Here is a 17,754-nt window from a genome sequence, read left to right as displayed (position 1 = left end):
GAGGTGCAGACACAAAGAGGTTCTGCTCAAGATTAGATACAAAATGCAGCTGTAAGAATAGGAAATGTGGATATAGTTTCAAATGTGCTTGGTTTTAAAGTGAATGTTTCCAGACATTCATCCACTTGAAGCCAGATATTTCAGTCTATTTCAATTAAAACATTGTCTTCTGGCAGGAAAAAGTGCAATACAGTCTTTGAATGAAGTGCGCAGAGTGACTGAGGAACAATGCTTTATTAATTAGTAGGGAAACATTACATACATACATAAATAAAGACAGATCAACACAAAAATGTCCTCATATGAAAACACAACTTGAATTTTCCAAGTCAGACAGAAAGTGTCTGTTTTTAATCAGAGTTATAAATATCTCCTTGTTTAAACTGATCGTGTTTTTTAAAAAAGACACCACCGCTCTCAAAGATTAGTTATGTCAGGCTTTATAAAAACACAATTAGTGATATTATTATTTCTATACAAGTCCAGCCTGGATTAAAGAGATTAATCTTGGAATGTACTCTCAATTAATAGATTTAGAAAGAATACAAATATACCTTGAAAACAAGTTGTTTTTCCCCTCTGTGGTTGTTTAAAGTACATTACAAGGACAATATAGTACAAAGAAAACGTAGTGAACTTTTCAGCTCCGCTGCACTTAAACCTTATAATAACAAACAAACAAGGTAACAAACAAGATTTAAATCCATACGAGACAATCTCATTGTATCTTCCTTTGTTACTCAAATTAAACTTGAACATTTTAAAAGGTATCTACATTTCATAATGGAGTGTATCTCCTGACTTTCCTGAAGGAGGAGTGATTAGGAAAAAATCCTCAAAACAAAACAACCAAGAGTTTATCTCCAGCGCGGCCTTGTGGGCAAGACCGAGTCCTGAGAATGAGCGGACTTGTCACTGTCACTGTCATTCCGTCTGTGGCCTTTAGGGGGAGCCAGCAAGTCGTGGCGCGATGCACGAGGAGATGATTTGACGCTCTGAGACTTCCTCTGTGAGGAGGGGGAGAGTTTTTGGACATCTGAGGATCTTGCTGACGCATGGACTCTTAGTGATCTTGATCGCGTAATAGGCAAGGAGGTGCTGGATGGGGTAACAGGGGAGGTCGTCTTGGAAGAAGGTTTGGGGGAGGGGTCTGACCCAATGTTGGGGGAGTGGGAAGCAGCAGGAACAGCAAGGTTGGTGTGAGTACGTCTGAAAGAGGAAGAGGCTGTGCTCCGTGCAAAACCCGGAAACACAGATGATGAAGAGCTAGTGGCTTTGCGCAAAGGAGTGGCAGGAGCACTGACGCTGCCTCCTGCTCCACTTCTTCCACCCTGAGAGAGTGCCCGCAGTGTGGAGCGACAGATCTTCTCCTCCTGCTGGGCTTTAGGTTTCATTAAGGGCTTTTGGCTGGACATCTTTCCTTGAAAGTCCTTGTTCTGTTCTCGGGCAGATGGCTGAGTACCTGAAACATTCTGGTTCTTTGAGTCCTTTGGATCCAAAGTCTTGGGGATCCCAGATTGTCGGGATGAAGGAGCATTTGCAGGCCTCGCTACTCGTCGAGGGGAAGCACTGCTTCGTTTTGAGGGAGTCAGACTGGTGGGCACTGCGGTGCTGGAGGAGCCTCGATTCTTCTCTGTATGTTTGATTCTGGATGGACTTCTGTTGGTCCTGGATATTGGCACAACCCTCCTCATGTCCTTGTTCTCGGAGGTTGTGAGGGTCCGGATAGATTTGGATTTGCCAGATGCAGAGATAGTGTTTGGGGTAGGTTTCTTCCCATTAGTTTGGACTTTAGACGTAGGAAGGCTCTTGCTGGGTAGTTTAGATGGAGTTGCTGGTTCTGCTTTTACTTTGGTGGAAGAAGCTGCTTTTGCAGTTTTACTGGTTGAGTCTTTAGATGCCATGTTGTTTTTGCTTTTCTCTTCTGTTGATTGTTTTGAGACGGTCACTCCATCACTGTTCCTGTTGGTGGACACTTCTTCCTCTTCCTCCAGTTCTTTATCTTTCTCAGAAGCATCTGCTGTGAGAGCAGGCACTACATTAGGTGTTGGAGGTTCTTTCAGGCGCCACACAGAGGAAGAAACTAGCAGTGATGTGTCATCACAGCGGGGGACAGGCACTGGTTGGCTGCTGATGGGTACAGGCACTGGTTTTTCATTGGCCGGTTGAGGTTCTGAAGGCATGTCATTGGCTAAAGCAGAGGAAGTTTGTTTGTTTCCTCCTTGGTTGTCACCCTTATGCTGATCTTTTTCAGTTTCTGCATAGGTGCTTTGTGCGTCACTTGTAGCCTCGCACACACCCGTCACACACCATACAACCACCTTATCCTCTTGCCCCTCATCGCCCTCTCTTGGTGTTGAAGAAGAGCTGAGCTCACAGACTTGCTCATCAGATTGTTTTGGATTTACAATCAGTTGGCCATTATTCTGCACCTTATCAACTTGCAAGTCATCCCCTTTCTCTTCTTCCAAATCTGTGATTGTCACATCGTCTTGATGAAGACCAACATGTCTGTTTTCGCTATGACTTGTGAGGGTGTCGCCACTGCCAAACACTTTTAGCTCAGGAACCAACGTGCATTTGTCTAAAACCACCACCATGTTTCCTGTAGCAGTGGTGCTCTGCTGAAAGCTCTTATCAGTGCAGTCAGTCTGCTGAGTTAAAACCAGTTCAACATCTTTTGGTTTGCTTGTTGTAAGTGTTGCATGGCTGCTTAAACCCATGCCAGGTTGATCACTGCTGCTTTTGTTGTTGTGTTCAGATTGCTGGTTTGAGTCAGAGGTAGGTTTGACTGCAAGTTCATTTGCAGGATTAGTGGCATTTGCACATGTCTGGGTAGCATTTTGGCTGAGGTAAGTGGCAGTTGCATGGTTTTTGTTTTTTGGACTCCTTTTGGAAGGTGATGAGGAGTTTTGTGGTGCCGTTTGGGTGGACACTGGGAATCCTGGACTTGAGGGAGATGGAAAACTGCTCCCTTTGCCTCTTTGCTGAATGTTTTTGCGATCAGTCGCCTTTTCCAGGAAAGTGCTTAGTTCCTGCTCAGCAGCAATAGATGGTGAGCAGGATGGAGACTTTCGGGAACGACGTAAGCTCACAGCACGTCCCAGAGGACTGTGGGAGTTGTTCACTGGTGAGCGAGGGTGGGACCTAGGGGTCAGGAGCTCCATCAACAGTCCGGCCTCGTCATGCCGCGACAAAGCAGTGGACATGTCAAGCTCACTGTGGCAGCGCAGCCCAAAGACTCCATCCACCTATAACGGGAACAGAGAGTGGATCATCGTTAGACATCTTTGATTGACTTTGTTTTACAGTGTCTGCGTACGTCATCCTACCTTTTCTCCTCCAGCCCAGGAGTGCCTCTTCTTCTCCTCCAGCTCTTGTATCCGCTGACGACGAGCCGCCTCCTTCGCCTCCCTCTCCATGTTCTCCTTCAAAAAGAGAAAGAGAAGTTATTTTCCTGATGCACGTGACTCTTCTGGTCCTCCATAGCCTACAGATATTATGCATGTTGAAAAAAAATTCAGATCCTGATGGACAAATCAAAGCAAACAAAACAAAAAAATAAAACAAACTGTGAACCCTTGGGCCTTAAATACAACATCTCCTCTTATGCCTGATTTATGGTCTGGTATTTGTGTCTCTGTCAACAGCTCATCGTGAGAGAAGGGTTTGGGAATTCAAACTACTCAGAGGCAATGGAGACACACTTGAGCCAAAAAGCCAACAATGGTGAAATTGTTGGCAATCACATAAAACGGAAGGTTTAGAAACTAATATGTTTCACTGTAAATCAGAAGCGTTATGAAATATGGGATGAAGACTAATGTATCAGTTGAAGTATACCAACAGTTTTAACCACATCTACTGGATCTTGTGTGGATTGTTGTACAGCTCGTGTAATGGATTTGCATTCATAGTTGTACCTTGACAGCATTTGTGAACCTGGAGCAGAAGGTGTGGAAGATGCTGAAACAGTCGTCCAGCCTGAAAGTGTCTCTGTCCTCGCAGAAAAAGTCGATCAGCTCGCTGCCTTCCCTCTTTAGCTGTTGCCGACTGCCACGGAGTGAGCAGAGAGATGATGTGGCATGCTGAGACAAACATAATAGGCACAAAATTATTTTTTAAACTACACACTTATTTAAAGATTATATAAAACTAAAATACTGTTATGTGTGTTACCTGCAGAAAGCTGTCCAGTTGCTGCAGCAGCTCTGTGTCTCTCTGGATGCTCTCCTCCACTGAGTGTGTGCGAGATGTCAGCAAATGCACCTCAGCATCCAATGTTTCCAATGAGATCCTACCAAAGGAAGGAAAACAAATCCATGTAGCCTCATTTCTGCTTTGGTTTCATTCATTTTGTGTCTGGTGTAATTTAAGTATCAAATGAAGGACTGAAAAGAAACCAGCAGGGGGCGGTGTTCACTCAGATTCTGTAGAGATGTAATAAAATGATGGAAAGAAGGAGTATAATAAATAAATCCCCACCAAACAGGTTGATGGAGAAATGTAGTGGTGTATGTGGACAACTGTAGTATTTAATATGTGAATAATATGAAGTGATGTCTGACCTGGCTGCAGCCTGGATGTGACTCAGCTTGAGAGGAAACTCCAAGAGCTTCTCATCTTTTTTATGGGCTTCCTATAGAAAAACAAAAAAACAAAACATGAGACCCCCTCTTTCCAGCTACCTCCTCTTGCTCATTTTGGTGGTACAGAGGTGCTCTCAATCCACATAAAGAGACCCATTCTCTGTCCCAGGGTCCCCTTCTGGTAGACATTGCATGAAATCACCTTAAAGACATAATCTCACCAGCATGTTTAGGCCTTCTACCAGTAGGACTTGCCTGCAGCTCTATTCTGAGCCCCTCCTGAACTACTGAGCATCTCACTCTCTGAAGCTGAACCAACAACTTGTCAGAATAAACTAATTTCCACCTGTTGTATCTGCAATTTTATTCTGAGGGTTCAAATTTATATCAACTAGTTACTCAACAGCTTCCCCTTCAGCTTCAGGTCTCTCTTCACCACTCAAACCATTAAGACGTGGATCTGCTAATTTTCATTGTAACCACTTCACACTGAGCTTCAAACTCTCTCAAACTGTCTCAAGAGCTGATTTCATTAATAGATTAATCAAAAAAAGGATTGTATCATCTGCAAAAAGGAGAGACGTGTTTCTGAGACCACCAGATCTGAAAGAGTCTGTACAAAACCAGCAGTGGCGGAGTCCACCACTCTCCAGGAATAAGTATGACTTATTGACTGTAATGTGAACCAAGCTCTGGTTGCAGTTGTCCAGGTACCAAGTAGCCTGTAACAATGGCAAACACCCAAAGCAACACCAGGATGACAACCACATCATAGCATAGATCTTCCCTGGAAACTCTAAAGGTGTGATTCCCCATAAAAATAGGGTCTTTAGGGTCTTCCTCCCTAAAAAAAAGAAAGAAAGAGGGACCACATCTCCAGCCTACCCATTCGGAAGTAGTGTCCCTGACCTCCTGCCAATGAGTGCCAACCAGCACAGCCGACTACATCCAGAACCTTGATCAAATTCAGATGAATCTCATTCACCAATGGTGCCTGACAACCAAAGAGCACTTTAACTGTTTTTGTGACTTCAGCCACACTGGCGTATGTGCAAAAATAAAATGAACAATGATGTTACTCACCAGAGCGACAAAGTGCAGCAGGTTCATGCCTGGTTTGTTAGCTTTGGTGTCAGCCAGAGACAGGAGGGACGACAGCTTGAAGCCTACTGCGTTTCCTGCATAACCTCCCTGCAACGCACATAGCACAGAAATTAAACTCATAGTGGTAAACATTCAAACACTTGAACAACAGAATCTGAAGCTATAAAACTACATTTCCCACAAAGCAGTTGGTCTCCATAGTCTACCTGATAAGAGAGAGTAGAGACAGCAAGTCTCCAGTTTGACTGTACACCTAACATGTATCGCCCAATTATCAGCTCATTCTGTTAAACATTTATCAATTAAATGAACATAAATACACTTTTTCTGCAATCATTGTGTCATGACAGTCAAATGAGCTCATGCATTCAGACCCTGAGATTTTAAATGACAGATACTAAGATTGTGTAAATAAGCTAACACTAAAATACAACTTCTGCTCAAACTAGCAAACTAAACCGTCAGAAATAAAAGTAGTACTTCAACAGCAGAGTGACTGGCTGTGATTAAAACTGCAGATCAACCTCCGAACAATTTAACACAGACAAACATTTTTAAATGTGCTCTGCTGTGTGAAAAATGACCACACGCCGTCTGCTTGAAACCACTTCTCCTCTTGGAATAAGTCAAGGCCTCATAACCACTCCCACTTCCTGTTTCTGAAAAACACCCAAATCTTTTCCTGTATTGCATCAGTATTAGAGAAACTCACACAGTCACTGACACTGAGAGGAGAAATGGCACAGAAAGGAGTTCAGCTGGACCGAGAAACCTTCTCTTGTTCCATCTGTTTGGATCTACTGAAGGATCCGGTGACTACAGCCTGTGGACACAGCTACTGCAGGAACTGTATTAAAAGTTTCTGGGATGAAGAGGACAGGAAGGGAATCCACAGCTGCCCTCAGTGCAGGAAGACGTTCACACCGAGGCCTGTCCTGGAGAAAAACATCATGTTTGCAGCTTTAGTGGAGCAGCTGAAGAAGACTGGACTCCAAGCTGCTCCAGCTGATCACTGCTATGCTGGACCTGAAGATGTGGCCTGTGATGTCTGCACTGGGAGGAAGCTGAAAGCCATCAAGTCCTGTTTATCTTGTCCAGCCTCTTACTGTGAGAAACATCTCCAACCTCACTATGATGCAGCTCCATTAAAGAAACACAAGCTGGTGGCCCCCTCCAAGAAGCTCCAGGAGAACATCTGCTCTCGTCATGATGAGGTGATGAAGATTTTCTGTCGTACTGATCAGCAGAGTATCTGTTATCTCTGCACAATGGATGAACATAAAGGCCATGAAACAGTCCCAGCTGCAGCAGAAAGGACTGAGAAGCAGAAGGAGCTCGAGGTGAGACGACTAAACATCCAGCAGAGAATCCAGGAGTGAGAGAAAGATGTGAAGCTGCTTCAACAGGAGGTGGAGGCCATCAATGGCTCTGCTGATAAAGCAGTGGAGGACAGTGAGAAGATGTTCACTGAGCTGATCCGTCTCCTCCAGAAAAGAAGCTCTGATGTGAAGCAGCAGGTCAGATCCCAGCAGGAAACTGAAGTGAGTCGAGTCAAAGAGCTTCAGGAGAAGCTGGAGCAGGAGATCGCTGAGCTGAAGAGGAAAGACGGCGAGCTGGAGCAGCTCTCACACACAGAGGATCACAACCAGTTTCTACACAACTACCCCTCACTGTCAGCACTCAGTGAGTCTACACACTCATCCAGCATCAATATTCGTCCTCTGAGCTACTTTGAGGATGTGACAGCAGCTGTGTCAGAGACCAGAGATAAACTACAGGACATTCTGAGAGAGGAATGGACAAACATCTCACTGACAGTCACTGAAGTGGATGTTTTACTGTCACCAGCAGAGCCAAAGACCAGAGCTGGATTCTTAAAATGTTCACATGAAATCACACTGGATCCAAACACAGCAAACACACATCTGTTATTATCTGAAGGGAACAGAAAAGTAACATTTATGAAGCAACAACAGTCTTATTCTGATCATCCAGACAGATTCACTGGATGGTTTCAGGTCCTGAGTAGAGAGAGTCTGACTGGACCTTGTTACTGGGAGGTGGAGTTTATGTAGCAGTCGCATACAAGAATATCAGCAGAGCAGGGTTTGGCAATGAATGTTTTTTTGGATATAATGAAAAATCTTGGGCATTAGATTGTGACACAAGCAGTTATACATTTCGGCACAACAATATCCCAACTGTCCTCTCAGGTCCTCGGTCCTCCAGAGTAGGAGTGTACCTGGATCACAGAGCAGGTATTCTGTCTTTCTACAGCGTCTCTGAAACCATGACTCTCCTCCACAGAGTCCAGACCACATTCACTCAGCCGCTCTATGCTGGACTTTTATCTTTTGAGGGCGTCTCTGCAGAATTCATTAAACTGAAATAAATGTCACTGAGGGACAGTTGATTAAAATGTGATTTAGTTTTGACTTTCCTTTGGTCTCCATCATTGTTAATCAGACCACATTGTCACTAATGCCCACTTTGTTGCCTCTGACATGGGATCCCTCTCTACACTAGTCCATTTACATTTACATGCTTCCCTTAGGCAGTATTATTAGAGTGGATAGTATGTGGGCATATTCTCATTATTATGCAGTGAAATGTTGATTTACTTACAAAACAATGTTGGTTAAAATGTCTGTTTTAGTTTGCAGTTTCTTTGGTCTCCACATTTTTGCAGAGCACTCATCGTTGTGCAGTTTCCTGTCAGTCACACTTTACAGATACTATTTTGATATCTTATCATTTATTGTCTAATTAATAACTGACTTTGTTTGAACAAAGACAATTTTCATTACATTTACATATATTTGTTGTTGTTGAAATAATCAATCAGTTCAAGAAACAGCTTGCTTTGGGTTTTTTACATTGATAAATGCAGCTTTTTATGCTAATTAATGAATTTGCAGTTATTTGGGATCTAATTTTCTTTCACCTTTAATTATACCTACATATACATACAGCATACTCTGATTTTATTAATTAATGTGTAGCTGTGTTGGTCATATCGTTATTGCCATGTCGTTCAAAATTAATAACTTGATTTAAATATCCTCTTTGGAGGCTGCTTAATTTAGTGCACCAACCTGTTTTATGCATACAATTTTGTTTAGATCCACAATTTGAACTTTTACTCAGATTCATAAATAGTTTTTGTCTGATTTTCTTTCATCATTTTCAGTCACTGTTACATTTTGCACGAGTCTGATTTCTGCATCTGTTCACCAATGAATGCATGTCATTGGTCCACACTGTGTATAAGACAACCAACAGTTATGAATTAAAAACAAATTATTTTGAAATTTAAAACCTTTAGAAGACATTATATTATTTCCAATCAATTTGTGAGTGATAAATTGTTCAGTGATACCCTGACTGTAATTAAATGATGGATTTAGCCACCATGCTGTCACGCATGGTTTTGGCCGCTATCATGTCAGTTTTTAAAACAAGAGCCTATATTTGGATGATAACTTGAAGTCTAAGGCTACGTTCACACTGCAGGCGAAAGCACATCAAATCCGACTTTTCTGACCCTCTGCGACCCATATCCGATCGTGGTATGACAGTGTGAACGGCACAAATCTAATATTTTCAAATCCGATCTGGGTCACTTTCGTATGTGGTACTGAATCCGATACATATCTGATGTTCTAGAAAGCGACTGCTGTTTGAACGGTCATGTCGCATTAAATCAGTCTTTTACGTCACTGACACAAGACAGACGCCGATTATCAGCGCCGGAGAAGACATCGCGAACGCTTCCTGGCCATCCAGAGAAACTGTTGGGAAGACAACGTTGGAGAAACGTGAACATTTTATTTGTACTGTATAATCTGCAGATTCTGACAGAAATCTGCAACTTTCCTTTGAAGCACCGCTCCCCTAAAACAGCAATAAGGATCATTATTAGGCCATATGTAAATAACAAAATAACTTTAGAATTTAAAGCAAAATTGGGAAACGTAAAGTCTGAAACAAGTCTTTATATTAACGGCCAACAGTCAAACAATACTGTTCAGTCTGGGTGTAAACAGAGCGCGTTGTGTGTGACGTCTTCTTTTGCACATGCGGGCCACTTTGAGGGTTCACACTAGAGCGCGTTTGCTGTCAGATTTTATCTGCAGTGTGAACAAGCAGACAAAAAAATCAGATTTGATCAAAAAAATCGGAGTTGAGCATTAATAAGACCTGCAGTGTGAACGTAGCCAAAGTTACAGTTAATCTCATGGTTAAAACTGTAGATATGAATCTAAATCTATTTGTAGCAGTAAACATGTTTAATTCTGATCTAAAGTTGAACATTTAAACATGAGTTTTTTTGGGACTGACTCAATTTTGGAGCCAGCCTCCAGTGACCACTTGACACTCGTATTAATATATGTGAGTGTTTTTAAAAAGAGTATATTACGTCTGATTATAATAAGGAAGAGAAGTTCTATGAAAACACTGCTTTGTTTTAGTGTCGTCTTAGCATTTCTTTTTTAATTTGCAGCTCACCTTTTCATCTTGACTCACTCTAATAAAAAGTTTCCATGCAAAGTTTTAGGTTATGTACAGAAACAGGAAATAAACCAGAATTCTAATATTAAATTACTGTCACGGAAATAAAGGGTGTAAACTAAAAAGCCTTTTGTTGCCTCTTCTTCCTTCTTGTATTTCTTTTTCTTCTTCCACCATCTATCCACTTTTTTCTCCCTCATCTAATTATTCATTGATGCTGTACAATGTTTTTTTTTTCCTACTCACAGCGTTAAGGAGGTTTCCGGCCTGCAGCACCAGGTGGAGAACAGCATGGAGCTCCTCGCAACACATTAATTCTGGAGGACGGAGACAAAGTAAAAGAAATGATGTCTTCATTTGTGTCAGTACATAAAGGATAAACCAATGCAAAAGCATCACCTGCTGGAAATAACTGTGTAAAAAGAGAGTAAAGAGAGAAAAAACACAAAACCTGTGCAGTAAAGATACAGATAACATAAGCTTATGATGCTAAAATCCCACTAGGTTTGCTGTTTTATCACATGCAGTGTTAGCATGTGGAAGGTTAGTTAACAGTTCAGGCAGTTATCAAGTTCACACACACACTGCTAAAAATACTGAAGGTGTTAGTCTGTATTGGGTGGAGGGTGTAAACGAGGAGAAAGCTTTACTGCAGGTATTTCTGCACCAACGACATTCAGTCCAGATTTATTGCGTTTTATTTCTTTTCATCTTTTTTATTATTATTTTATTTTTGTTAAAAAATATTCCAGAGTTTCATACACAGATCTCTTTTCTTTCTTTCTTTTTTTACAACTTCTGAATCAAACGGCTCACTCCTTCACATAAAGGTGAAAGTACTGATTCTGAGACATTGTAACACAATCTGTGTAACAGAATCTGCTAAATCTGTGAAAGTGTTTCTAGAAGCTTCTTGGTTACACCTCTGCGTGGTGATTCTGAAGCTAAATGAATCCTCTGAGATCGATGTCACCACTGATGACGACCCCAAACAGAACCTTATGTTTGGAGTCAAGAAAAATAACTTTTCTGGAGGTTTTTAATGTTTTTGATGGATGTGAGTCGGTGTGATTTCTTTGTTGTTTGTTCATTGCCGAGACACAGAGATAAGGTTCATCAGCAGCAATGAGCTGCATCTCAGAGTAACTATTAACATGCTCTATGCAACTTTTAACACCTATTATTTATTGTATATTTGACCAAACCCTACTTTACCTCAGTGCCCTGATCCCAGTGTCAGGAGTCAAATGTTACTTTTTTTAAAAAATGTAAAATTAATTTAAAAAAGTTGATGAGTTTGCTCTAAAAAGTTTTACAGCTCCACCACCATCGTTGGTGTTCATGCCATTCTCTCAGTAATTTCAGTTCATACAACACAGATAGAAGCAGTCTGGCCACACAATCTCTACCTGCCTCCTGCAGCACATTTGCTTGTGGTAAGGAATAAAACATTGTAACACACTCAGTGTTGGTTCTGGTCCTTCTCTGTTCTGCGTTGACACTGAGACAATAAGTAAGAGAAGAGAAAGCAGAGCTGTGGCCTGTGTGAGCTCCCAACAGCGGCTGCATGCAGAGAGCAGCTCATCCGTGTGCCGCTGATGCTGCGAGCGTGTTACCTTTGATGGCGGCGCGAAGGATCTTAATGTCCCGTTTCATGGCCTCGCACGCTGCCGGAAAATCCTCCTTTAAGAGCATGGATTCAATGCGGACTGTGTAACTGCAGACCGAGAGAGAGAGGGGTGAAAATGAATTGATTAATACATTTTTATTTTGCGTCCAAGCTGGTACACATCACTAAATACAGCTAATGCTACTACTTTACATACTCTCGTAGTAACTGTATACCAGCAGCTGGCAATTAGTTTGAACTGTGGGACTATTTTTAGCGCATCTCATTAAGGAGATGTTGTTATTGGTGTGTGGGGGAGCTGCAGGCATGTAATTGATTCAGCTTGATGTTTTTGAAATGAAATGAAGGCAGATGTCACATTACCAGCGCTCCAGCAGCAGCTACTTACTAACATTTGTTTGTTTTGTTGAGCACAAATTGATGCATTAACGGTTATGATTCCTGAGTCACTGAGTCAGCTCTGTTAACTGTCACAAGGTCCTGTTTAGTGATACAAAAACATTTTCCCCCACTTAGAGCTAGAGCTGGTACACAGGCCACTTTTACCCAACACTGTTTCACACCAGTGCATCATGTTTTCAAAAATTCAAAGTAACCACTGTACAGCCAGTAAAAGTATTTATGTTTAATGTTGTAAGTATACAAGTACAAGTACTACAAAAATGTACTGTTTTGGTGCAGTATTTCAGTGAATGCAACGGTGAAACTGTACAGACAGTGGAAGCATTTTCAGTGTAAAACTGTTTCATGGATCTTGCATGAATATCGGAAATGTTAAAAAAAAAGATCATAAAGGTTTAATTCTAATTTCTGAAACTTGCAATGAAAGTTGAACGCAGCATAAATCTGAATAACTAAGTAAAAGTTCAGCGCTCACCTGGGCACCTGAATCAGCCGGTACATGAAGGAATCGGCCAATGAGAGCTGAGAGACTTCGCCGCGGTGTGCCTTCAGTTTCTTCACCTTCATGAGTGCAAAAAGATGGATCAGATAAAAAAAACACATCAGTGTGTGTGTGTGTGTGTGTGTCTCACCTCTTCAGACTCTGGCAGCAGTTTCAGCATTTCTCTCAGACGCTCCACCCCAAAAGCCTCACTGTTGCCATGGCAGATTTCATCTACTATAGTCTCATTGGACCTGGAGGAAGAAGATGTTTAAATTTAGTGTGAGCAGCGATATAAAAAACAAACACTCATTGTGCTGAAGTTAAGAATTAAAATGGCATCAAAATAACATTACACTAAGCTGATCTGGGTTTTCCCCCCACAGAGATTTAATTACCATCTGCACACGTACAAGGTACACTCAGTTCACTCTGTCAGGTTAAAATTCAAACAAGAAAATGAATAATTTAAGACAGTTTTATCACTTTGTGAACTCCAACCTTTTGCTTTTAAATGATAATTTCATTTTCAACATTGAAACAATGTTATATATTCATTCAGGAATTAGCCTGAGACGACATTTATAGTTATTTTTCTGTTGACTGGAAGCACCTTCCCTGTTACTTAAAGTAAAATAAAATGGACAAAATAACTTCTTTAACTAATTAACTTCAGTGCCGATACACGTCCAGTTTATTTTAACCTACACAGTGGATGAAGAGAAACTCAAAAACTCAAAATTTAACTTATTGTACTGTTGTCAGGAGATAGAAACTTTCTTGCACAGAGTTATTGTGCAAAGCTGCTTTGAAGGTCATGAGGAATTCCATAAACTTGAGATTTTCCTATTTGATATCCAGTTTTTGTATTTTTCGCTGAAACCTTCAATTTGTTCAATGAGTACAGAGCACACTTTCACAGTTAGGCCAAGCACAAAAAGACTGAAATTCTGATGTCAGAGTTCATTAAAACCGTTTCTTGACTGAGTGAGCTGAATAAACTGGACAGGCGTGTTCTGACAGATCATCCCACCAAGTACAACTTCCTTGTACATATTTTTACACTCCGTTATAAATGCAACATGAGGTCACAGAGTTTGCAGATGTATTAACAACAGTTTCAGTAACATGCTCTGGACATACTTTTAAAATGGGATTTTCTAAGCAACAAGCCCTAAAACGAGAAAAGCAAAAATCCCACAATTGAAATTTTGTTTCCTTAATTTTATGACAAAGAAAATTAGTATTTTCTGAATACTGTCTGTCAGTGCTGTTTACATCTGTCTAAATCTCAGCCAAGGATATCTGAGAGTGGATTTGTGGGTTTAGAAGTTGTTGGCGTTCTGTGTGTGTGTGTGTGGGGGGGGTTGTTGTTGGTCGGAGAGCTGTTTGTCACACATTAAGTGGTCGTTCAATGGAATCCGCTGTGACGCTAATGATTGTCTCCCCTGCTCTCTTACCTGCCTGAGAAAAGTTGGCTTTAAATTTACGGCAGTGATTTATCAGAGATGTGCGGAGCATGGAAGGAGAGCGTGAGAAATAGAGACAGGTGGTTAACAGTGAGTCTTTACAGTTGCCTGCACAACCTGGTGGAGTCTTTCATGTTTTAAGGCTGCATTTCAGTAAATGGTGTTGGAGATCTTGTTAAAAATGGAAGAACTATGAACAAAGAAAAGTCAGATTTTGACACACTGCACAAGTCTGGAAGGCATTTGATTGGTAAAGACTTCATTTTTCAACATCAGAATAATCCAAACACATTGACAATTACAGTAAAAGAACACCTTGACTGTACCTGGACCTGCACAATAAAATGGTATCAGTCATGGACTGGCCTGAGCCCAAATCTCAACATTACTGAAGCAGTGTGAGAACAGAACAAACAAAGCAAAAAAACACATCCAAAGAAGAGTTTTGAATGTCCTTCAAGAAGCCTGGAGAACTATTCCTGAAGACTGTTTAAAGAAAGTACAAGCATGCTGTTTAAGAAAGTTCAGGCTGTGCTGAAGAACAAAGGCGATCCTGCTAAATATAGATTTTCAGGCTCATCTGAACTGTACAAACTCTGATTTGTCTTATATACTGGTTTTCCATGTATGTTTCCTCACATTGTAATAAATCGCTGCACTTTTGTTTTTTTAACCATTTCCTTAGAAAAGTATAAAGAAGTGCAGGGCAACTCGAACATTTTGCACAGTCATCCCAAAGTATATTTCCTGGAGCAGATGGCTGTGTCTTTTACTTCCCACTTCTCGAAATTGTTACTTTGTTGTTGGAAAAGTTAAAAGTACTTATACTGAAGTCATGATGCATGCTTAATCATCCAGGTAAGGATATCCTGATGAGTGACGAAACTTTTCTCCACCTGGAAACGTTACGTCCGGATGAACAGAACTAACTTTTGGGTACTTTTAGCTCGGTGTTAAAGCAGCTGCAAAACCTTCAGCTTAATTTGAAACTGAATGACAGAGTTTTTGTGGATATTTTACATCGTGAACATAAAATGATGCAATACAACTCAGATTCTTCTCCAATTGATTTCAGGTATAGTTGCTGTACATTCCTGCTCTCCGTCTCCCACATGCCTGTATGTCCCTCAGTGTGTTTGGTAAGCACTAAGTCTCAACATGGTGACCTGAATGATTCAGCACATTCATTCAATACATTCTCTAAGCTTAGCCAACTGACTCACCTTGTGGACACTTTTTACGTGACTTCCTATCTCTATATTAAGCTGTGGTGAAGATGTAAAATCCTCAGTGAGGTATAAATGTAAAAAAGGTGAAGGGAGGTTTAGATAAAGCAAGTTTTTTCATTCTTTGAACTACATTAAAGCTTCATGAATACGTATCTATGAACAATATAAATGCAGTAATTCTGTCAAGCAGCATTGCGGTGACCTTACCATGAATGGGTTACAAGACAGCAGGCCCCTGGGGACAAGACCACCAACCCTCCTACAGAGGATTAAGACGTCAGGCTCAAGGACACACAAACCACAACTGCGGTGTAGCCGAGCTGTTTAGTGTCTCTTTGGAGCAGCGCTGTGCTTTGATTTGAATGTAGGATATCACTTTCTTGCTGTTTTGTCCCATTTTGTACGCTTTTTTTGTTCATTTTATGTCCCTTTGTAGCCACTTTATGCCTGTTCGTGACCATTTTGTATCTCTTTATTTCTATTTAATCGCTCTTGTAGAGATTTTCATCTTTTTGTCATCAAATTATGTATGCTTGTAACAATTTTGCATTTCCTCGTATTCTCATTTCGTTTCCCTTCGTCACTGTTTTTTCTCTTCGTGATCAATTTTAGTTTCTCAGTCTTCATTTTGTATCTTTTCATGGCTAACCTAGGTTGCCTTGCACCTATTTTGCATCTTTTTAACCATTTTACACCCCTTTATTGCCACTTTGCACCTCTTCATGCAAGTTAAGTTCACTTTCAGCCATTTGGCCTCCTTTGTCACAAGGTTACACCATTCTCATTTTTCTTCTTTTCTCCTCAAGTGGTTTAATTCTTCTTATTGCTATTTTGCATCTCTCAGCCTCTTTGTTGTCGGTTTAAATCTTTTTGTTAATAATAGTCAATAATCAATGACATTGTAGTTATTTTCTGTCACTTCTGTAGCTCTTCATTATGAATTTAAATCTTTGTTTAGACAGTTTGTCATTTGTCAATTTAAGATCAGTTTATATCCATTAAGTTATTCTAAGGAGCTTGGAAAGAAAAGCGTCTGGACTTCTTTAAGTTTCCTTGAAGACGTTTCACTTCTCATCCGAGAAGCTTCTTCAGTTCTAAGAGCGATTGGTGGAGGGTCCCAGATTTTAAGCCCTATGGGAGTTTCCCCCCAAGAGGGACAAAGGACCCCCTAATGATCCTCTACCTAATCACATGAGCCAAGGTGTGAAAACTGGTGTAGGTCACAATCAGCCAGGGTTTCAGGTGAGCTCATTGTGAAACCTGACCCCACCCCATCGTGTGATTTCCTGAGGTCAGATGGCCCAGGATGTGAGTGGGCGTTAAGGCGTCTGGGAAGGGATCTCAGAACTGGATTATAGATGGCAGACAGTTGGTGTCGTAAACCACCGCCTCTGTTCAAAGACGGTCGCTCACAGTGGACATAGATGAATTATTTTACTCCTCTTTCAAACAGTCTTCTCTGTCCAAAATGCTAACATTGATATCCTCGAAAGAGTGACCTTTGTCCTTTAGATACAGATGGACAGACGATAGAAGCTTCTCGGATGAGAGGTAAAAAAAAAAAAAAAAAAAAAAGGTCTTCAACTAAGCTCAAGTCCTTTTTTAAGCTCCTTAGACTACGATGACGCAGATGACTGAGAACCTTCACATTCCATTAAGTTATTATTTTACATCTCTTTTTTTGGTCAACTTGAATTTGATTGTTGTCATTTTGCTCGCTTCATCTCTTGCGTCCCTTGTTGTATTATCTCCGTATACGTCAGTCTTTTCCTCTAATCTGACATATGGTCACATGACTGTAGTGTGTATTCAATCAAGTATAACCTGCCCACATCACCACATTTGTTTATTCAACACTTCAGGATGATGGTGAGGAAACACACTACAATACAGCATCGCTTTGTGACACGCCATCAGCTAATAAAATCCCCATCTCCGTCTGACAGTCATTTTGTCATAGTCATGCTGTGTCATACCCACATTATTCTCAACAAACACCGACATGACAACACTGTCTGCATTTAGCATTCCTGTTCATGACTTTCCTTTTCTTCTTTTCTCTGGGAATCAAATCCGTGACCTTTAAAGTGAAAGCTTGCCTATCATAACTTAATCCACTCGACATAACAGTCAGAAATTATCAGTTCGATGCTCTGATGCTTCTTATCATGGAAATCAAACAGAGGCAGCAATGAACAACCAAATACATAAAAACATATTTTGTCTTTGTCTCTATGTTTTCATGTTGGGTTAAACTGTGTGTGTGTGTGTGTGTGTGTGTGTGTGTGTGTGTGTGTGTGTGTGTGTGTGTGTGTGTGTGTGTGTGTAACCCATATTT

The 17,754-nt window shown here is 41.0% G+C and overlaps 1 protein-coding gene and 1 pseudogene across 1 annotated transcript; one reads left to right on the top strand and one right to left on the bottom strand.

The window, feature by feature from the left end:
- Window positions 1-532: 532 nt before the first annotated feature.
- On the bottom strand, window positions 533-16,691 carry LOC146579274 (uncharacterized). Its single transcript, XM_085267942.1, has 11 exons — window positions 16,687-16,691; window positions 12,870-12,972; window positions 12,713-12,798; window positions 11,822-11,922; window positions 10,452-10,522; window positions 5,673-5,780; window positions 4,569-4,639; window positions 4,180-4,297; window positions 3,924-4,088; window positions 3,333-3,428; window positions 533-3,251 (listed from the first exon to the last, which is right to left on the bottom strand). Exons 1-11 carry the CDS (start codon window positions 16,689-16,691, stop codon window positions 858-860), a joined length of 3,318 nt encoding a protein of 1,105 aa, XP_085124068.1. The 3' UTR covers window positions 533-857.
- On the top strand, window positions 6,401-10,522 carry LOC146579275 (tripartite motif-containing protein 16-like; annotated as a pseudogene).
- Window positions 16,692-17,754: the final 1,063 nt, after the last annotated feature.

This window comes from Mchenga conophoros, linkage group LG3 (genome assembly GCF_057382185.1).
Source record: "Mchenga conophoros isolate Kocher_MC1m ecotype Shallow Benthic linkage group LG3, M_conophoros_male_GT1.1, whole genome shotgun sequence".
Lineage (NCBI taxonomy): Eukaryota > Metazoa > Chordata > Actinopteri > Cichliformes > Cichlidae > Mchenga > Mchenga conophoros.
This window is presented reverse-complemented; position numbering and strand designations above follow the sequence as displayed.